Here is a 23,192-nt window from a genome sequence, read left to right on the forward strand (position 1 = left end):
GGTCAGAACTAGGTACTCTTTACACTTAAAACTGTTTCCCGTTCTCCTAGCCACAGATGCTGGGTCATTAAGGTGATGAAGGATGAGAATTTCTAAGGCAAAACAAACCAGTTCATGTTTTATTCATTCCTATTGTTTAAAATAAACATTTATCTTTTAAAAGAAAAAGAACAAATACCACTGAACAATATCCCTCACAGCTCTACAACCAGTTAAGAATTCATCATAACCTTTCAAGCAGGAGTTGAGCTTTCACCTAAACAGACATTCTTGCTTTGACTCACAGACAACCAACGCAATTTAGAAAGTTTTAAAAAACTGGCATATTTGTCTAAAATGCCTAATGGATCTCAAACTACCATTGCCATGGTAACCTGTGAATAACTTTATCCTAGCCTTTGCCAATTATGCAATTTTCTGGCTCTTGATACCCAACACATTCTTTATGCCATAAAAATTGTAGGGTTTGGGGGTGGGGAAACTGTATCGCTCTTGACCAACACATACCCTCTTGCTCAGTCCTGGTCATTTCTTCTAGTTTCTTCTGCTTCAGTGTGTCCACCACATCTGCAAGGCTTCCTTTGCGGCGTTCTGGCGTTCCAAAATTAACACTGGTCATTAGCTCACTGCGGTCACGACCTCCTTCGTCGGGCTTGTTTGGTGAGGTAGAGGTATTTCGGAAGGAATATAGGGAACATAACTTATTACTCTCTGACTCCTGCAAAGAAACAATACAGTGTGAAAACATAGGCTATTCTCTTACCTCAGAAGGATCTCAAACACATACAAGTTGAAAGCATTATTTATTAGTCTGTAATTCTAACAAGCCCACGTGTATCCTCCAGTTTCTAAAATGAGCATTATCATTTGAATTTCTCAGTTTCAGTGCTTGATAGGGGCTCCTTTTTCTTTAAAGTCAGTCCTCTCCATGTTCCTAACGATCATACCTCATGCCTGAGATAGTCCTCATCAAGGATTTTCCTTGTCAAAAACAAGACACTCCAACACTTTTTTCAACTGAGTGTTAAACTTTTACAGTTTTTTTAGTTGCTTAAGTAAGGGCAATACATGTAGCACTGAGAGAAAATATACAGGCAAGGACAAATTACTGATAGATAGATCCTCAGCTAACGGAAAACAACGTAACCCTAAAACTAGAAAAAGAGCTAGGCCAATAATGACTGAGGAGCAAGGAATCTACTTCACAGTTAAACAAAGGTTATGGTATTTGTCTACCCATGCTTATTCACTGCTCTTTAAGTTAAACCCTTTTCTTAAAGAATGGAGATCATAATGCTTCTAATATACAAAAGGCAATGTTACTTTCCAGGGTAATATAGACAAGAACAAGCAAGGAAATGATCTTGTGGCAGAGTAAGTAAGTCGTGCATGCTGAAACATAGGTATTGAGACTGCATGTATCAGAGGTGGTGTTATATAGTCAAAAACATAGAAAGATAAATAAAAAGGGTTCATCTCCTTGTCCATATATAACACATAGTATTTGAGCAATAAGCTAAAAAAAATATAAATAAAAAAGGGCATCATACTAGCAACAAGTAATGTAATTTCTCCTCAGTTTCATGATATCACCCAACAGTAAAGCCTTTCAGGAACTTCTCTGGCTCTGGCTCAGACTCCTCATTCTCCCAACCATAGATGCAACATTGACTGCATTTCTGCTTTCACTTCAGCTAAAAAGAGCACAAATTCTTCAATTTGTCCTCAAAAACTCAACCATGGGAATTTCTTGCACACTTCTCTCTCCAAAATCATTATTCTATTTTAATTTTTAATAATATCAGGCTAGGAGTACTAAAAATTGAGGGTAAAAAATATTGAGGGTTTTTTTGTTTATGGTATGCCTAGAAATGTCAGTGCGTATATTCGATGCCATAAAACAGATTTTCTTTAAAATTAAAGAGTAATAATACTAGTGGCAATATATTTAAAAATTAAGAGATTAATTATTATTTCTATCAAAAGTCATTCTCCCAATGCATAGTATTCCCCACGAACAATAATTCCTACTACTCTGTGAGCTGAAAATACCCATCTACAGAGTATTGAAGAAACCTGTGCTGGGAAATGTCCCAAGTGAAATGAGGTCTGAAGAAAGATGGACTAGAAAACATTAAACACCAGCAACAACACCAGTCATAAATCTTTGCTTTAGTCTTGAACGGATTAAGTAGCTGTGCAATGCAACAGAAGAAGCAGCACTAACAATGAGCAAGTGTGGTAACTGTGGGCTGTGGACTGCAGAGAAGGTGGTGGTGACAAATCATTATCAAGCCCAGCAGTATATGATCAGCAAAACACTATTATTGCCATTGGAGAAGGAGGCAGCATTTGCTAGTGATGTTGAAAATGTATTTATTCACTAAGACAGGAATGTGGAAGAAGATGCTATCGCATCCCAGCAGTAGCAGCATCCCTGTCAACACAGTATGAGTGACAGAGGTTTTGTAAGCACACACGGAAAGAGAGGTGCCATGGAACAAAAAATTTACCTTCATTTTTTCATTTATCAACGTTAAAGAATTTTCATTTCAATCCAGTTGTATCCATTAAAGAATCAAACATCACAAACAATAATAGCTTAGGCAGACCAAGTACAGAGCTGAATGTATTCAGATGCCTTGAGCAAAGGAAGCCTTTCTTATCTTCAGTTGTTTCTGAAAACTACTTTGCAATTTTCTTAGAAACTTGGTCTAAGTTACAATGGAGATGAAAAAAGCATCTCCTAATATTTTTCAATTTAAAACTTGAATTTCTATAATGCATTTCCTCAATGAAGAATTAATACTATATAACATGGCATTTTCACCTTTGAAGACTAGGGTATGAGCAACTTAGGAATTTTAAATTCATTTTAAAGCAACGTCCTCTTCCAGTCCATGAAGCATATCCATCAACATTATTCAGCGTTTTTCATGCTCTCAGCAAGAAACACTAAATCTGTTGTTAGGCCGGAAACAAGAAGGCTAATCTGTGGGGCAAGTAGAAATGACTGAATGTTCTTCCTCCTGATAACCTATCCTCTCCCTCGTCTGGATGCATGCAAGGTCCAGCACAATGCTCCTTCGCTGTCAATGAAAGACTCTCCAAGTCCTGCCTCCGTTAGGCAGCACATTCACGCTTATTTTTCTTGCCCAAAAGACTGCAAATATCCATAATGAATATAAGACAAGTTTAAACTCCATGCAAATGATGTATGTTTATGGAATGGAGGCAGAATGAGAGCCTTTGAAGAATGAGGAACTGTCTAACTAATAGAGTATTTTATATTGTCAGTTTTGTGGGTAATTAAAATGTAGAATAAAAATAAAAGAATAAAAGGTATCCCTAATATTTTTGGTTCTGTTTGGCCCTCCCTACACCTGTTGTATTGGGGTCACTAAATGACTACAACATTTGAAATGTATTATCTGAATTGGCACTCTAAGAAACCCAGCAAGGACGACTTTCTGAGCTCCACCTTTTTCTGAAATCAGAAATGGTTTCAAAGAGTGGCTGAGGATTCAGCAGGGTAACTGCACAAACTGAAAGGCATTCAAGGGATTAAATGGGCAAATGGAAAAACTGTAGACCAGTCCAGTGTAAATACCTTATCTAATAATAGCAGAACTCAGCTAGAAAAATCTAAATCAGCTGCACGTACAATTATCTACAAGAAACAAAAGCAATTCCCATGCATTCTACGATTCTAGATAAATTTGTGAATAATCTACAAATAAAACGTAGCTAAAATGAAACATTGAAAAGGCTTCAGAAGGAATTTCATAGCTACACAATCAGAATAGATATTTTTACTCCTATGTATGTACTGTTGACAGCTTTCTTTTTTATTCCAACCATATGAACAGGTTATATTGACCTCACATTCATGCCAAACTAGACAGATCATAAACCAATGGGACAAGGGAAGCTTTTCTGTTATATTTTCTCTAGAAAGGTGACTTAACTGTATTTGAAGGGAAATTGCTACTGCAGCATTCAGTTTGTTGAAAAGAAAATAAAGGTTGCACCAAATTTATGAAGGATTTTAATTTGCTTGGTGGAGCTTACAATCATTTGTGGACCAATGCATGTCACATTTACGTCCCAGCACCTCACCCACTGCATGACCAAAAGTGCAACTATCACATACATCAAATGTAGGCCTGGCTATCAAAAATTAATTTGCATTGATGTTCACAAGCAGTATGCATATACCCTTCTAATGTAACGGCAATACATCCTTATGGCCCAGGTGCCCTCTGAAAAGAGACTAGCGGATCACGTGTGTTGTCTGGGAGAAGAGGTATATCATCTCCAAAAGTTGTTTGTTGGTCCTCTTGCTCCAATGCATAAGCTACTCTCACTAGAAAACCTGAAGTCCAGAATGGAGCCACCATTTCTTATCATAGAACAAGAAAATAAATTAATGGTTAGGAAAGCAGAACCTGGTTCTTTTGAATAATGAAATAACAAAAGAGAGCCTATCCTTGAGAACCTTTATGAAGCCACCTTTTACAGAATGAGGAAGCTCCAGTTTGTTTGACCTTAAGAGAGGAAAGAAAGGATGATCTGAAAAGTATTTTTCATGCTCTTTACAAGCACATGGAAGAAGAGATAAAGACAAGTAAAGTGACTAGCCAAGATCAACTCAAATGTTTTCATTTTTCAAAATCTAGCTGCGCAATCCATCAGCACTGATGAAAATTCTTTATGCAAATCAACTTTTCTCAACATAGCTGATAATACTTAAGAAGAAAATGGGCAAGAAGATATGACTCTCATGAATGCCCACTTAATGTATTTGGACACAATCTGGTGCCCAAATTCATCCAATAGCTACATAATGCACTAGACAACTGATACATCTCTGAATTCTCAGATCTAAAATTCATGTATTTCTGTAAAATGGCATTTTAAGCCTAAACTTGAAATAATATCTTCAACACACGATGGTCCCTTTGAAAGGTGCATTTTTCAAGGTGTGCTATCCTTACTGATTTCAGTGATCACTTGGACAAAAAAGGAAAATATCTTACAATAAGATAAACAGCAAACATTTAGTCTATGGACAAAAGATTCAACACAGAGCACGCTTCTTCATCCAACATTGGTGAAATTCAGTCACAGTAAACCCCTACACATTTCTAATCTTGACTATATTAGGATTAATTCAATTTGCAGTCCAGAAATAGAACAATATTGACATATTAATAAAGCGTCAGTATCAAAATATTATGTCCTTCTGAAGCATGTTTTACTTCCAATAAGAAGAGAGTCCTTATAAAAGAAGAAATTTAAGGAAAAGCTATGTTTGTAAAATTTTTAATTTGGTCCTAACGGAAAGTGTTAGGTAAAAGTATTGCTTACTACAGATGACATAGCAAAGCGGGTTTCTTCTCAGTTTCATCCAAAGTGACATCTGGTGCAAATTGCTCAGGATCCCACCATACCTTTGCTAGACTTATAAAACTATCTTCCCACTCACATGCTAATACAGGATAATTGTAGAACAATCATTTATGCCCATACCAGAATCCCACAAGGATATTGGAGAGGGATTTCTGCCCACCACAATGGTGGCATTTCCAGACTAGCCCTTAATAATTGGCAAACAGCTTATTACACAAAATTTGGCATAAATCTGACTGCTTAAGGAACAACATGTATGAAAATCTTATTGCCCAGCAGTTGAAGACAGAAGCTCAGTCTGGATCACTATTCCAGCTGCTTACTATACAGCAGGAACAAAATACAGTCTATTTTTTAAATGCTGGGTTTTAATAAAGGTAAATAAAGGGCATTTTTCCTGTATGCTTTTCCTTGCCAGCCTTTACACAGACAAAATTTTATTACAGTTCACTCAACCCACTGTCCTTATTGTTTTGACAAAATGTCCCGATTATAACAGATTAAATACCTATATATAACCATTAAAATTTAAGGATTAGGTTTCAAAGTGGAAAAAATGGAGAAAAATAAATAAATGCACAAAAGACAGACAACCAGAAAAATGGCAAGGCATGAATACTAAAATACTATGCCTGGCTCACTCAGGGATAGGTAGCCCATGCATGAAATCACACTCTTACCCCTAGAACATCTACCTACCCCCCTACTAACATGTCAATGAGAAAACAAGATTAAGATTTCCAGTGCAATATGGTAAAAGCTCTCCTAGGTCTATCTTTGGCCTTTTTCATGTTAGAGGGGCCGCCAGTCCCAAGTTTGCTGTGAATATATGTGGTCCAACAACAGTGCCCTTAGTCCCATCAGCTTTCCAGGCTGCCTGGTGTAAACAATGAGTGGCCTGTTGGCCATTCCTTTTAGAGTCACTGTGAATGGCTCAAGTATAGTTTTGCTAACGGCAGAAACAATTCTGAATAATTACAAACCAAGGCTTGGTATAAATAAAGAGGGGAACTCTTTGTGACTACATACATGGTATTTTCTTCACACTCCATCGCAATTCCTTTAAAACTATTACATTAAGACAATATGTATAGATATTTCAGCATGCCTCTGACTCTGAGAAATTTACTTTTTAGCATGTACATTCACTACATTTTCCAAGTTACATTGGTAAAATTCTTCAAAAAGAGAGCTGCTTAGTATCTGTACAAAGTAGGAAAATCCTTATACATTCTTACAAGTTTCTGTTGAAAAGGATTGAACAAACAACCATAATTTTCTTGTTAGTGTAAAAAATGTATTTTCTTGTGTATTTAGATTCTACAGTTTAAGTAGTTCCCATCAGTGGTCCCACTGGTTTTAACAGGATAAATGAGGGAGTACTGCTCTAAGTGATGTAAATAAGGGTATTGAAAGTTGACCCAGTATTTTTCATCTGAGGAAGCAAATGTTTACAGCAATATCTGCAAATTGAATCATGAGCCAACTTGTGTCAATTTTTATGAAGCCCTTTCACTTCCAAAATAGAGCAAACGCACACAAAGTGACAGCTCTATCGGCGAAAGATTGTAGGCTAAAAACAAGATTCAATATTCTTCCTCATTCCTCTTCATGGCCAGAGCACAAAATACAGGGGCTGAGAAGCAACATCTCAGTCTGGGGACTCCACAACCATGAGTGGAGATCTGGCTTGGGACAGACCTCTCTTTGGGACCCTTGTAAGGGTTAAGGACAGACCAACAGTCTGGTGAACTGGATTCTCTGGTGGGAGGCTTAGAAATGAGGAGTGCGTGAGGCTGCAGATTTTAACAAGGAAACATCACAATTCCTTTACGGTGGCATTTATGTTTCTTGTAGGAAGCATAGATGCTGTCTCAAAGAGAGAAGCTCTCTGAAGGTGAGAAAAGAGGAGAACTCGGGAACTGCAACTACGGGCTGTACAAAATCAGGGTCATAGTGTTAGTTAGCAATTTAAGAGTAACTACCATCAACTTTGAAAGTTGACGACTGCAGTCCTACTCAATAGCCAGAGAGAAAACTGTTTCTGTAAGAGTTCAACTGAAATCACAGGATGAATGGCCAAGAAGAAGTAGAAAGCAAATATTACTAACATAAAATGTGTTAGCTGAATTGCTTATTTCCATGTGGATGAGGCTTTTCTGTTATAAAGGGATATTTATCTGTCTCTGCATTGAATGGGACACATGTAAACACCCCAGGAAAGTTGGATATCCAGAGTGGTTTTGATTCCAAGTACTAGAGGCATGCTGGCACTTGGAACTAGTCTGGAGTTAACATATAATGAAAGCAAATGTTTACAAAATCATTTCCAATCACTACATTAAATAAGGTTTCCCATTTTGAGGAATTTAATTAAATAGAATTAAGAGAAATTAAAAATCTAAGTGATCATTTCCAATTCTCATCCGATTAAGACAAAAACAAAAGTTTTATTAAGAAAGAGTTATTTAAATCCAAGGCTTGAGAATGACTGCTATGAGCTATTGTGAAAACATCATTTGTAAAGTCTCAGCAAATTATGCTAGTGGGAGGGCAAATGGCAAGTAATGGAATAAAACCTCAAGTCTTTAACTCAGCGTTTACTCTGATAAAACTTACACTGTTTTCACTGCCAAAGTATAGGCTGAATACAATCTGTAAAAGGCTTGTAGTTCATATTTTATACACATCAAAAACCTCAAGAGGAAACAATACAAGCGTAAGCACTAGCTCTATGCCAAGAAATAATATGCTAAATGAAGAAGAAAAAGAGGAAAATAACTATAGTGTAGATCAAAGGTTTAAAAATAAGAAGACACAATAATGAGACATACATGATATGAATATGACCTTACGAATAGGCCACTGCAAGACTAGGTATCTGTTTGGAAGGAATAGTCAGGGACTTTTTGTTTGATGTAAAATATGACCACTTAATTGCAGCAATCCCTTCATACTCAGTTGTGTTGCAGCAAACCAGACGAATCTCGGCACACCGGCTTTTGGGTAGAGAGATTTCAGAAGGTTACAATTTTTCAACTATGTGATTTAAACCCTTCTCGTTACAAAGGAGAAAATCTGTGAAAAATGTTGACAGGCATTTTGCTCCATTCCAGAATAGAAAATCACCTCAAAATTCTTAAATACAATGACCATTCATTTCTATATGGCAATCAACTCACCCACAAATGATATGCATAAACTCATGCGTGCTTTTCTAAGAGTTAGATGCTAAGGATTTCCTTAATTGTCCAAATACCATATATCCTAACTCCCTGTGCTTAGGTTTGGTAATAAATCACAACAATATTAAGACCGTATGCCCTGGACTTTGGTTAAATGCTCTTGCTAAGGAAAAAGTAATGGTCAACCATTTACAAAATTAGTATTTAGACTTATATTGTCATCTAAACTGAAACTGAAGATGCATTGTGATCAGTCGCAGCTGATGAGTACTGTTTACCTTTTGGGTAAATAAAGACACATATTTTGTGATGTATGCTTGTCAGAAGCTGCCAAATAAAACAAGGATTGTGTGGCTTGGATATTCCAGACCACTTTGTATATATCCAACTTCCTCCTATTAGGTCGTCTTAGTTGTCCGACTTATAACTAGATCCATTGTAAACATCAAAATAAAATTTGTATTTATGTTTTTAGCAATATCAAATGCACACGGAAATACTTCTCTGTATATAGTTACATGACACGTATTACATGCTTTATGTTTCCCTTTTAGCATTTGTGGAGGAATGCATGCAGGAAACCAGCCTGCTGCATAGACTACTTGTATTTCTTTAAGGTAAACACTGATGAAACATTTGGAAGATTGAAATAAAAACAAGACATTTATGAGACATAAAGGTATCACATAAAACTGTTGTGAATTACAATAACATTGGCTGAGTCCCAGAACAGATAATCCTTATAAACATGCAGGAATGTTGTAAACTGTATATGAATGTCAGTGATACAGTACATTAGGAGGTTCGTATTACACTTGGTGCTGTGTAAGTCTCAGTCCCTGGATTTTTCATGGCCTCAAAGATTAAAATAAATATATGTAGTATCTTTCCTTCCTCCATGAAGACATTTTATGTACACAGTTTTATTATGCTGAACAAAGATACCAAAGTCTGTTTTTTCTTGAGCTGTCAAAGTACAAAAGAAATGCAAAAAGTCCTTGCACAGATGTAGTAAAGTGCTGGATTTTATCTTTTGGCAGGTGCTCAATATGCAGCCCACATAATCACATGTTAATGACTGGAGTGTGTTAATCAGCATGCATACCTGATTCCTTCTTGCCCAAGGAAAAAAAAAATTTAACAATTTAGAGCGTGTTAATGCTTCTACTTTTGAAAAAATTCATGTCAATATACAGAAGTGAATTAAAAACTTTGCAGAAATTGCTTTATAAAAAATAGGAAATGTTAAAAATGACAGAAAGGAATAAAATGACTACAGGTTTAGATGAACATAAACTACAAGTCTTTTGTGAAGAATTCAGGTGATGGTTAATGCTATTTAAACACAGTTCACCCTAGAATATAGGCAAAGGTTTAATATAGACCATGCATTTGGAAAAAATAAAAATTGTACAGCATCAAAATGAAAATAATACAAGTATAATAGGCATGACAAGAAGAGCCACTATTTGATTCTTCTTCAAATAAAGTCAATTTTGTATTTCATCACCCCCATTAAGCACGTTATCCTGCACACTTTTAGGGAATTGTTTTATTATTTTTAACATGAAATGGAAACATTATTTTATGCTAAACCCAGTAAAACTAAGTCCTTGATCTTTCGAACCTTTAGACATGTGCTTAACATTATAGTTGTTGGTAGTCCTAATAAAGTCAAGTTAAGCACATACCTGAACGCTTTTTGAATCAAAATAATATGCTTGAAAAAAAATTATTTCTACCTTTTCTGCAATTTATTTCTCATAGGAAAATAAAATATCATATCAACTGCTTTTTCCACACCCTTTACTTTCAGCCAAAACTTTGCACCCATGCAATTAAATATGAAGGTATTTATCTCTTTAGTTAGATAAAACTTCTGATGCGCTACCTGGAATGCAGAAATAATATGACAAGCACAGTAGAACTGCTTTCTATCATCACAAAATTCAGATTTGTACATGTAAAAAACAGCTGCATGAGCAATTTAGCAGAATTGCTAGAGTTGAGGGCATTTATATTTGATGCATTTTATATGCTCATACCCAGCCCGTAAATGAACTAAAAATAAAATTTCAAAACATGTAATTGTATCTATAACTTTTGAAAATTTGAAGCCATGAATTTGTATAACAACAAATTCACAGTGTTTAGCATGTGTAAATGTTTTCCACTGATCTTTCCCAAAAACCTGAGTTTATTTTCCTTAAAGGGAAGAACTTTCAACAAGAGAAGTTAATAACAAGGGGGGGTGGGGGGAGTGACAGGATTGTGCTTGTTTTATGTAGAGACACTGAAACCTTACCACCTTCAGGATACCACCTATTTCTGCTTTTCTGATGCCGGTAGTTTTGCTAAAACTATATAAAATTAAATTGATACTTGGTGATTTAAAAGGATTTTAAAAGGCACAAATACGTGTGGCATTAAGAGAGCTTCACTTTTCCTGCTGCATGCACAAATCTGCTCCCAGCACTGCTGAGACGTACGTGCAGACACAGTGGAAAGGTAGCGAGCCTTTCCCTCTCCTGGCAAGATGTCAACAAAAGACAGAGACTTGACATAATTATGAAATTTATGTCGATGATGCCATTTGAGATAAAATCCAATGAGATACATTTCATTTCTAAATCCAAGGGGTCTTTGGATGATGTTACAAAATGTACAGGGAAATGTAGCATATATTTGGAGGTAACTAACTTGTATTTGTAGGTGTGTATGTGTTTGTATTTCCTCAGTCACAGGGAAATAACACGCATCCTTTAGACTCAACTTGCTGCTGTGGTTCCCTGTAACAGTCTCTCACTGCATCATTCCAAGTAACAGTACAGGAAAAAGACGTGGATGCCCTCATTCTGTGCACGCACACGCTGTCTACATACCCTCTGTGGTGGTAGGCAGGGGAGGAACACCAGTGGGAAAAGAAAAAGAGTACAGTGACCATCGCAGTGATACATCATCATGTACAGTGATCGGCACAGTGCCTGCAAGTTCTTCACAAACCCTGTCACAAACCCCTAATTATTATATTGGGATTAGGGGTAGGAACGGAATTTTCCTCTCTTTTCTTTCTACTGTTGGGAGTGGGAATTCTGCAATTTGGAGAAAGATTCCAGATTTCTTTAGGTTAAAGCTGCTCGGATTTATTGTTCATGAGGCCCACATCTAGCCTTTAAAGCCATGGGAATACACCATCCCATTCCTCAAAGAAGACCAGGCCACTTTCCATCTAATTTTGTATCTTGTTGTTGGCACTGCTTTCTCTTGATACTTCAGAGCAAAAACAAAAAACCTTTGTAATTTACCTCACAAGATGTGCAGGGCTCTATATGAAGATAGGGACCGTTCCTGGTCCCCCAGTGAACAAAGCACAGATTATTATTCTCCATTTCTTTACTTATTTACTAGTAAATATATTCTTGGGATACAACAACTCAGTTACTATTAAATTTAGAAAAAAGTAAGTATCGTTGGCTTTCCCCCTCTCAAAATCTCTCAATGTGTTGTCCCAAGAGAGCCAGGCTTCGGATGCAATGTGAAAATTTGACTGTATTTCTTGCCTGCTATTCACTGTCCATGGGAGAAAGCAGGATATGTGCGTTATCTTAGTACCACTTTTGCCCTCTTCCCTACAGCTTACTGAAGCAAACAGATATGTCCTTAGCCAAAAAATAGATTTCATTTTCTAGTAGAACTATAGGCAGCAACAAATACCTACATGTCCAGGTATTTTTATATTAAGTTACAGTTAGAAACATACATATAATGTTTTCAGCTCAGCAATATGAAATTACAGAAATCTTTTGGTTGTTTTATTTTCTCCCCACTGTAGCATCAAATTGGCTGGTGATACGATACTCGCAGTGTAAGTCATTACAGGTCTGACGTTACAGTTGTTACACATTGCTGAATCTGTCAAATGAAAAGGGAGCACAAAGGGAATTTCCAAATGCAGCTGCTATTTCCCATTTGTTAAATCCTTTTATTACACCATATAAGTACACAGCTGGGAAATACTATAGAGTGGGAGTTAAAACAAAATATTTTGGCTTCCAGACATTCAGAATACACAAAGGACCCAGTGGAAAGCAATGCCTGATATCAAAAGGGAGTGAAAGTTTGAAAACATTTCTAGCCAGTGTGTTTTTTTTATGATAATACACAATGTAGTTTAAAGGTATCTTATACTACAGAAAGTGCTGCATACCATAAATGTTGGGAAAAAACTCAATCTTTTTTTTTCAGTCAAATTGCCCTACTACAGTATCTTATTTTCACTTAATATCTGTATGGCCCTTGTAGCATGTTATGATGCATACTGTACGCTCTCACAAATTCCAGTGAACTCCTTAGTAGTTTTAAGGGCACAAAGGATGCAGGATTGTGCCCTTAATTAGATACCACATAAAAGAGAAATTTTTCCCTCCCCATATGCCGACACAGCATTCTTTGAATTTACTATCTTATAACCAGACAACACACATTATTGATGCATTTTAATGACAGCCCTACTGTCTTTACTTTTGTGTAAAAGGTATGAGCAGGTGCTTCTTCAAATCTGCTTTGAAAGGATCTGTCTGGGAAAGGTCAGAAAGCACTTACCTTCTGGGAATTTGGTTTTATTAAGTAGAAAAGCGGTTGCTACCACAGCACCTATCTCAAAAATTGCCCAACCCATCTTCTGGAATTTGTCTTTCTGGAAAGAAATTCCTATCTATCCTCCCTTAAAGGAGTATGAATTGCCTTCATTGGGAAAATTGCAGGCTCCTCTGAATTTTTTCTTAGCAATATTCATGTCTGCTTGGAGACTGAGGTGTTTCAGAGAAACTTTATGCAATTAATTGCAGCTTAAAGGTTTCTTCATGAAGGACACATATAAGGGAGAAAAAAAATAATTAAAAAAAAAAAAATGAAACAAGTGACCCTAAATGACAGTCCCTCAAGGAGCAAAAAAAAACGTTTTTCACTGCTTCACTTGTGATCTAACTAGTCATCTAACTCACCTAAACTGTAAATACACTGGGTCCTTGCTCTGTACATTTCAGATCTCTTTGAAGTGCAACCAAACAGCATGCCTTAGAACTTCAGTTTTCACTTCTAGCCAAGCCTTGTAAATTATACCCAGCTTTCAGCTGGGCAAAAAAAAAAATCTATTTGATTTACCTGAGAGCTACCTAAATAAGGATGACATACATCCACCACCAGATTCAGCCCAACGGAATTGTGGAAACTCCTAATGATTCTCAGGACATTCATCTACATATATGATGGAATATTTACTGAAAAAAGAAGAGAGGAAAACCAGAGTGCTAAGTCACTCAAGCAAAGTTTATGCACCTGTTCTGAAACATGATAAGCTGGGTATCGATTCATGCCTGTCCAGAGGTACAGCGAGCATTGACATGACAGTGCAGCATCAAGAAAGGAAACCAAGATTGCACTCCATTGCTGTAAGTGTAAACCCACTTCAGAGCAATACAAATGAGAACAACTGATCATACCGCAAGGAATTCTGTCATTTTGGCGTAAGCATTGCTCCAGGTACAAGGAACAGCCTGAAGCAAAACCAAATGCACTGAGGGACTCCTAGAGGCTAGGAGTTCCTTTCTCTCTGGGACACAGAGGTATTTTATCAATGTTATCGGTGTCCTGAGACCGAAATTCCCAGAGCGCACATGCCTCTGCATGAATAGGAAAGCAGCTGATGAATTCATAGATTTATTTTTCTAGCAATCAACAAACTTGGTCAATACTTTCTAGTCTGCATCCAGGTTGTCTTGATAGCATAGAAGTTAAAATTATTCTGATACGCTTATTGCATGACTTGGGCAAAAGAGTGACCCTCCATCCAAAATGAGATTCCATCTGAGAATTCTGCATAGAAGCCATATATACAATTTACAACCTACCTTGCCAAATTACTAACCTATAATTACTTTTCTTTAAAGCATTTTTACAGTTGAAATTTTGCCTTCTTCATGACAGTTGCCCGAATACTTAGGAATGTTTTAGGCCTGATAGAAAGTTCTGCACTGGCTTGAATTGTGCATTACAGATGAGGTACCATTTTTCTGGTTGGGTTTGATGTTTTGAATTAATTGGATTTTAGAAAGAAAAATGGCCGCTACATTAACAAAACAGATATTATTGTAGTGCTATTATTTAATTAACTCCAGGCATCATAACATGCGTGAAGTATTCCAGTATCTATGTTGATTAATGTTTTAGAATTATTTCTAGTCAAATTTGAAATAAGTTCATAATTGTTAGTGCTGCCAAAAAAAATTCTACAATTGTTTTTTAACCTTATTGAAAGCTGCTGATTTGTACTGGATAAAAAAAAAAGACTTGCTGAAAAAAAATCCACTCATAGACATTTAATAAAAATACAGAATAAATTTTATGAAAAGGCAGGGTATTCCTTCTAAACTAACTGCGTGAATTTAATGTCTGTGAAAGTCACTTTATGGAGTCTAGAATTATGATGTTCTAAATTTACAGAACACCTGGCTGCTCCACATACCTTAATTCTGTTCCTGAGGAACACATGCAAAGAAAATAAATTGACTGAGATGCTACGGCCGTTCAGTCTTCATTCAGTCTGCCCATTTATTGCAGAGTTTTGGGGATGCAGAGACAGAATTACAACTGCAAACTAATTTTATCTAGGCTACTGAAGAGAATACAGATAATAATTCTAATCATTGCTAACATCGCCTATGTACAAACTGGTGATCTAGAGAAGAAGAGCATGACGTAGTTACTCATAAACACCTGTCCCCTCCACAAAAAGTTGTAATTTCATATAAATACAGCAGGATGTTTGTGTCACCTAAAATGCCAGCTTCTTTGTTGTGGTGTAAAGCTATAACATTCTAGATTTGGTGGGTTCTATTTCTGAGAGACAAGTAAAAAAAATACATTAAAGTGTCTTCCTTCAGCACGACACTTTGCAGATGACAAACAGTTGTGAGCTACATCCTCCTGTCAGAAATTAATGCTTGAATAGATGAGCTAGAGAGGTTATGACATAAATCAAGGTATGAATGAAAACATGATAAATAGATGCATTTCCTTTCGGAAAGTGAACTCATCAAATGACCTCATTCATATAGACCTGTATACTTAAGAAGATTATACAATTGTAATTTACAATTACACCATATTGATGTTGATCTATTACTAACACTGACACTTTAACATTTAAAAAGCTTTACACTTTGAAGGATTGTACTGAACATGTCTTTCAAAATGTAAGTGAACAGACTTTTATAATACTAATTTAGAAAGCCACTGTGAGAACTGTGAAACTCACCATTCTGTGTTGGGCTGAGATGACTCCATCCCACTCCGGGTCTTGTTGGATGGTCGTGACCAGAGTTGGTAGCTCCTCAGAGTGAGGTTTGTTGTGCATTACATTATGCAGAGGCAGGTGGGAGGTCGCATGCTGATCACTGTTGCCCTCTTCCTTGTCTCGGGATGCTAAATCCTGGGTCATTGTTTCCTCTCCATCAGCTGCACATGCAAATGGAGAGGTAGCCTGCTTGGAAGACATTCTTCTACAAAACAAGAACAGCAGACAAAAAGAAAGCATTGGTGTTAAAGGAAAAAAAAATGAAGCTCAAAACAGTCCTCTAAACACTCCACACTTGCCTACAACAGTTAAAAATTATTCATATGCGGTCAACAAAAGTACTCCAAAAAGTACAGGTTTGGGGGATCTGGATCCAAAACACTGAGATAAAGTATTCATTGACGCCACGTCAAGGTCAGGGTTAAGTTACATGATGTCATTCTATTAATTTCGTCTTGTCAAACAATATAATTTTCTCCACCCATAAGAAGATAGTGATTTTATTCGTATTTTCATGTTGATTTTGCATAAGAGTTCAAGTCTTTAACTCTTAATCCGATGAGCAATCTGAAGGTTATAAGCAAACGTTTAAATGGGAGAGTCCATCATGCTTTCCTAACCTCATTCCTTGCAAGCAGAAGATGATTTCTACACAGATGAGAATTTTTAAATCCATTTCAAATTCTGCTAAGTCAGTCCCTTTGCTATTTGTTTAAAGCTGTATCTGCTCTTAACCTGTTTTTACAGGTTTTACTCAGGTTTACCTTTTGGAAAGTGTTTTGAGATGTTCATGTGAAAAGTGCTCTAAAACTGAATGGTTTATTGAATGGATGGATAATATGTGAGTAATCTTTTACAGTTTGAACTAAAATCTAAAATAATTATGTTTCATTTCATATTAGGCACTGAGTACAGGATACAGCTCAACAAATTACTTTAAATGACTTAAAAGTGTAATGAATAAATGCATTGATTTATGTTAAATGTCTTTTCCTAATAATGGCCTCTTACTACATCACGCATGCAAACACAGCTTTCACCACAGTTTCTCCACTTAGATGAAAATATAACTGACTTCAACTCAAAAATTTGAAAACACTTTGTTTAAAATTTCTAATAAGATTAACTGCAACTGTTAAAACAATCATTAATAAACCTGAAAGAAGACAGCTAAAATATATAAGCTATTTTCCCAGGTTTTAGTAACTTTAGAATATCCTTGACACTGAAATTGCTGAGAAACTAAGGAATATGATCTTCACCTTAATTGCTTTTTAACAATAATTGATTTCATACCATTTCTTTAAAAATGCACAAATCAGTTAACATAGGAAACCACATGAGCATTTTTCAAATTAGCAAATCATTAACTTGCTAGTACTGTTTCTACAGACAAATAAATACTGATTAAAGGGTCTGGAAATCTGAGACTAACAGTTAAATTTACAAATCTGTCACATGCTTTCATGAATATTACAGTGAAGGAAATATCAAGTGCAAAGAAAAATAATTAAGTTAATTCCAATTTAAACAGTAGTTTTTATGTAGCAGCCTGTGTTTCACATAGGATTTAACAGCTAATGCTAAATTTCTCACAATTAATGAGGGAGTTCAGATTTAGTATCCTACAGTGAAAAAAAAAATTAATATAGGATCAACTAATCTAATTATGTACAGTTCTATATGAAAGTATTACAAGCTTTGAAGTGCTTTGAAACATATTAAAACACTGATACCTATTTAGAATAACTATTCTGTAAATAGAGATAATCCTGCCTCTTAAACTCGATACTGGTGGGGAATAAAAGGTTTGCATTTTCTTTAGGGGAGCCTAAGTGTAAGTGGGAGTCTACTATTAATGTTGCCAATAAGCAGAACTGAGGAATTTAAACCGTGTGTTACATTCTTACTATGCTAAAGAATTTGTGTTGATGCTACAGAGAACGTGCCAAGAGTTCAGCAACCAGCATTATTGTATGTACTTCAAAAGGTTCTGGTTCGTAATTACTATGATCCAAGATAAAATAAAAGGTTTACTTTCCATTTTCTCATTAAAATAGTCATGTTAATGTAATCACTCACATGAAAATATAAGTCCACACTGTGTGCAATTTGAAAACGAGACATGAAAACTGAAAGTCACAGTAGAGGATTTTCCTTTCTTTCACCTTCTCAACAGATCTCATTCCTGTTTCAAACTGAACGAGCTTCTGTGAAAAGCAATAGCTATGGCTGTTTCTTCACCATAAATTAATCATGACACAAAACTAGAAATGAAAATGTCTCTTAAGAATAATTTCAACTACAAACTGCACCCATGAATAATAGTGCACAATCCTAATTAAACACAACTCTGCAGCTGCAAAAATAGGCTGAATCTGTCCAAAGCTTCGAGTTGGCTTTAAAGGCTGGTTTGTTAGGGACTGTTTTCTTAAGGAAGGCTGGGCCCTCAGTCTTAATCAGCCAATAAATTATTTCCTGCAATTACATTAAATAGAAAATTATCTTCAAATTGGGAATGTTAATTGAAAATCAAAATTCAGACTGAAGTTTAGAAATTACATGCTGAATATAATTAGTCTAGAAAGGCTTCACCTCTATTTCATAAACAGGCTTTTGGTATTTCCTCAAGTGACCATTCAGTAAAGCTATCTACTGGTAATGCACTACAGAGGAACGCTTTTTCTTTGCCATGTATGCTAATATACTTTCCTCCTACTCATGATGTTTTAAACACAATTAAATAAAAATCTCTATTCATGTTCTGTTGTTTAAGTTGATTACATAGAGAAAAGGGGATTCTGGTAAGATTTAAAAAAAAGAAATTATACTGACAAAGTCACATTCACTAATAATCTCAAGACATGCCCAGCAACTTTTCTTTTGCACTAGACTAAGAGAACGGACCAAGAGCAGGGTTCAAATGCTTTCTAGCTCCACCTGCCCCTTTTCTCCACTGCTGCATTATGGTCAGACACGTTTTCACACTGCACTTTTTACTCAGCTACTTACAGTCCCGGGGCCTGAAAAGAAAGACAAGCTCAGGCAGGCCTCCCAGGCACTTGCTCTCCTCATGACATAATTTTTAGGGGTGTGATTCACTTCCATTTTCCCCCAAACCTTTGTTAAAACGGCGATATTGAGCACATTAATTATGGTCAGAGGTCAGCACTTAATGGTACCTTTCACGTTTTTGGTTGCTAGATTTTAAACATTGGGGTAAGAGGGACAGAGATGTAGGACCCTGCTAGATTAAGCCCCCCACCTTCTTTTCCCAGCACAATCATTAACTCAATCAATATACCTTATGTGAACAGGTCTTCTGAGGGTGCCAGGTTATGCACCAAATATTGATTATGCCTGGGTTTATAATCAGTAAAACAGAGTAAATATAAACTCTGCAACTGGGTGTTATCCAGTCAATTACTTCACGCAGGTTTTTACTCGTTACCTGTTTGGTTTTACTTAAATGGGAGAATTCTGCACACAGAACTCCATCAGGTCCAAAGGCAGAGTTCGGCCAATAACCCCAAGGTCTCCTCAAATTCAAAGGGAGAAGAATCTGGCCCATTCGAGTAGTTTAGGTTCACGATAACATTAAACCGTAGAAAGGGTTGTTGCGTTAAAATGTTTTAATGTTAAAATATGAGTATGAATAGTAGTCAAATTTTAAGCCATAATAAGTTCCCAATTTTACATTTCAAATATTCAAAATGCATTTGCTAAAATTCCTGGCAAGGGGAAAAAAAGTAATATTCGTAAAAAATAAGGCTTGTAGAAGGTATCAGAAATTTACTAATTTCCACTATAATTTATTTTATTTTTTCTCCTATTATCAATTAAATTCACTCGAATGATTTTTAAAAAAGTTTCTGATAAAAAATATCTCTCTAGTTATAACCCCTGCAAACAGGGGTTTATAATGGAAGTGCTGACACAACCCTAACTACAGCAGCGCAAATGGTGCCGCTATAATACACAAAATCAAGTTCTATTATTCTAAACTATCCTCGCTCGGGGGGTTTTCTTTACTGTGCTCCCAGACAAACTGCTGAAGCATGAAAAATTTAAATGCAATCAAGTGGGTCCAATTCTACTTTACTAGAACAAGTGTCTACAGTGGTACAATCTTAAAAGAAGATGCAACAGATTTGTTTGGTGCTTTTCTTTCTTTTTTCTTTTTTAGCTGTTTATTTATAATACTGTGCAGTGGAGATAAAATAAGAGAGGAAATTACACTCACATTATATCAGTATATTGATTACACAGCACACAATCAGAAAGAAAACTACATTGTGAAATTGTTGCTTTGGTTAAATGGACAGATTAGCTGAACACAGCAATCACTAAAGGTGGAAAATATACCTAATGGGTATGGAAAAAAAAGTTGAAAAAGGCCCTAATTATCTGAAGTCCTATCACCTACACAACTTTAAGAATTAAATAAATCTTGATTTGGATTTTCCAAAACTAGAATAAATTCTGTCTCATTTTGAAGCCAAGACAGAAAAAGAATGGGACCATTTGTCAAAACCTCAGTAAAGCTGAGGAATTGGACCCAACTGCAGTCAGCCTCGATACCGAGGTAGTAAAGCCAAAATTGAACTGCTAAGGGTTTTTTACCTATGTAAAACTAAACACAGTCCCAAACAGCTCTACTCTATATATCCGACGTGATTTTTTATTTTAATCCAGAGAAGAAATTCCCTCTGCTCTAATGATGGTTGTCAGACAGATTCTCAAAACATCATTTTTCCTTTTTTCCTACAGTTTGCATTTTACCTTTCTCAATACAAATAATAATATTTTTTTTTTTGGTCTAAGGCTTTTCTACAGTCTCAAATTCTTCAAACAATGTATATCTTCTTTTTCAAAACAATTAGATGATATTCCTGACATGAAAGGCTCCCAAAAGCCTAAACTCTTCCACCCCTGCTGACTGCTCAAATGATTAAACGTTACAGTGGAAATTATGCCTGGACCTGGAGTTTTAGCTGCTAGACATTTTAGAATCAAGACACAAAGTGTTAACACAGATAACAACAATGTGATAGCCCAGACACTATTTCAGAAACATATAAACTAAGCAATAACAACGAGATATATGGCAAAGCAGACTTGTAGTTGGCCGGAGACTCTAGTTTCTGCTCTGCTCCACCCTCACAAAGCATTCATAAACCTAAAGGCATGTCTACACTGCAGCCACATAAATGACTGCTTTGTAATGCTGAGGTATCCAAACTAATTTTAAACAAGCTCGTTTCTGATAGCGCTCCAACTACAGTAGCGTGGTACTCAGATGGACTAATTCATCCTGCTTTAGTGACTGCAGTAGAGACATAACCCAGGTCTACAGCTCCAACAGTAGATTGGAATCAGATTAGATTAGAAATACATTCGCTTACAGAGCTTTTATGAACAGTCCCCATTCCTTTTCCCCAAAGTGCCAGATTAAAGTACTTAAGTGCATGATTAACTGTAAGTATGCAAGCAGTCGACTAATTTCAAATTGGACTACTCGGTTTCAAAAAGTTAAGCACATGTCTAAGTGCTTTGGTGACTCCAGAACTAAATAAATTAAGGACGTACTCATAACCCTTTAAATATTTCCTTCTACACTTCTATGCTAACCTGGTGTTCACGAAAACTTAAATTCAGCCACAGGATCTCAGCCACACCTCCCTCCCCACCTTCTAAAAGAGCAACAAATGTGCACACTCCTCTCATAATATTAAACGTGACTTACTGGATCCTCCCTTACAAATCGGCACTCATTTTTGGGTCAAATTAAATGCAGTGTATACTCTTCTTTGCCTGCACTGCCCACAGTCTCCTCCTCTCTCATACTTAGATGGCACACCTCAAAACTTGGTGGTCCCGTGTCTTTCATGGATCCTCAAACCCCTTCTGAAAATCAAGAGTGTCCTTTATGCAATCTATTTTGCAGTGCAAGTTCACCTATACAAGCACAGGCCTGATGTGGAACGGGGTACACTGACATAGTTACATAGAATTTACTGGAACAACTTCCTTTTTTCTAGCTGCGAACCAGTTTAGCTTATTTTAAACATTCAGGAAAACTGATCTTTATTTTTGCTGTATTAAGATACCAGTTACGGTAGTGTTCAGACAGACTTAAAGAAAAATGAAAATGCTTTGCCAATAGCCAAAATATTTCGCAGCTCTGCCCCTGTAAAACAATGTTATGTAGGCATAACTTAGTAACGTAATTCATTGTAAATCTACTGCCGTAATCTGTCTGCCATTTTAGAATAAACAGTTATTTCCTAAAATTATGAAATTTCATATCTGTTTTCAAGGAGCCTTGGTAACACAAATGAACCGTTAGTAAAAGATTCCATTCTCCTGGGGCCCCACGCCCCGACACGGATCCCTCTGCACAAACCCCGTATCAATTGACGAGGCAGCAACGGGAGATAAACGCCCGGGTTCCGCTCCTGGCTCTGGCTCTGAGTCACAGCAAGGCCTTAGGCCAATCAGCTCAACTCCCTCAAGCTCTTCCTTGGCTTCATTTTGCAGGAATACTACGAGAAGTAGTTACATACAGATCATAAACAGCCTGGCAAGATTAGAGAGTTTATGGCAGTCCCAGGAATCACCTTGGAAATAAAAGTGGGGAGGGGGGAGGAGGGGGTGAGGAGAAGGGATGGAAGATACGATTCAAGAAATGACAGCTATAACATTAACCAAGCACCCAAATCGCTAGCCGAAATAAGCATCAAGCGAAGCAATACACCCACGGCTTCCAAGATACACACTCAGCTATTCTTGCATTTGTTTTTCCAATCCAGATAAATTACACTTCTGCTAATAGATATGAATCCAAATCACAAAGTTTGACTTCAGATTCAGACTTCCTCAAAGCTCAGAGAGCTTGGAACAATTTTTATGGTATTTCTTCTCATTTGTAATCATACCATGTGAGAGCTAAACAGTTCTTGGAACTTTTTTGGAAAGCCTTTCTCTTACATTCTGTCATTACAGTGACCTTCTCAGCCGTGCAGCCACAGTAAAATATTGCGGTTAGGGCACAAGTTCCTTTCTATCCATCCAGTTGTCAGAGACATTAAAATGGATGCAACGAAACAGCCTCGCAGCCCCTGGTGCCTTTTCAGTGAAAATCCAAAGTATTTATTTGGATTCACAAAATGCCAAAAATATAACCTACCTTTCTAGTTAAATGTTCTATTCTCTTTATTAACTACCAGGAGCTTTCACTG

At 36.5% G+C, this 23,192-nt stretch overlaps 1 protein-coding gene across 11 annotated transcripts in view; it reads right to left on the reverse strand.

Annotated features, from left to right (window-relative positions):
* SOX6 (SRY-box transcription factor 6) overlaps positions 1-23,192 on the reverse strand; it is a 381,266-nt gene that overhangs the window by 219,595 nt on the left and 138,479 nt on the right. For 10 of the 11 annotated variants that reach the window (XM_063331731.1, XM_063331728.1, XM_063331729.1 and 7 more), the window contains 2 exons: positions 15,913-16,156; positions 508-718 (listed from right to left, as the gene is read on the reverse strand). In XM_063331731.1, coding sequence (XP_063187801.1) covers positions 508-718; positions 15,913-16,152 — 451 coding nt within the window. In that variant the 5' untranslated portion in view covers positions 16,153-16,156. Of the gene's footprint in view, positions 1-507; positions 719-15,912; positions 16,157-21,697; positions 21,800-23,192 lie in introns of those variants that run through there. The other variant, XM_063331734.1, reaches the window with a different exon arrangement.

Source organism: Chroicocephalus ridibundus, chromosome 4 (assembly GCF_963924245.1).
Source record: "Chroicocephalus ridibundus chromosome 4, bChrRid1.1, whole genome shotgun sequence".
Classification (NCBI taxonomy): domain Eukaryota; kingdom Metazoa; phylum Chordata; class Aves; order Charadriiformes; family Laridae; genus Chroicocephalus; species Chroicocephalus ridibundus.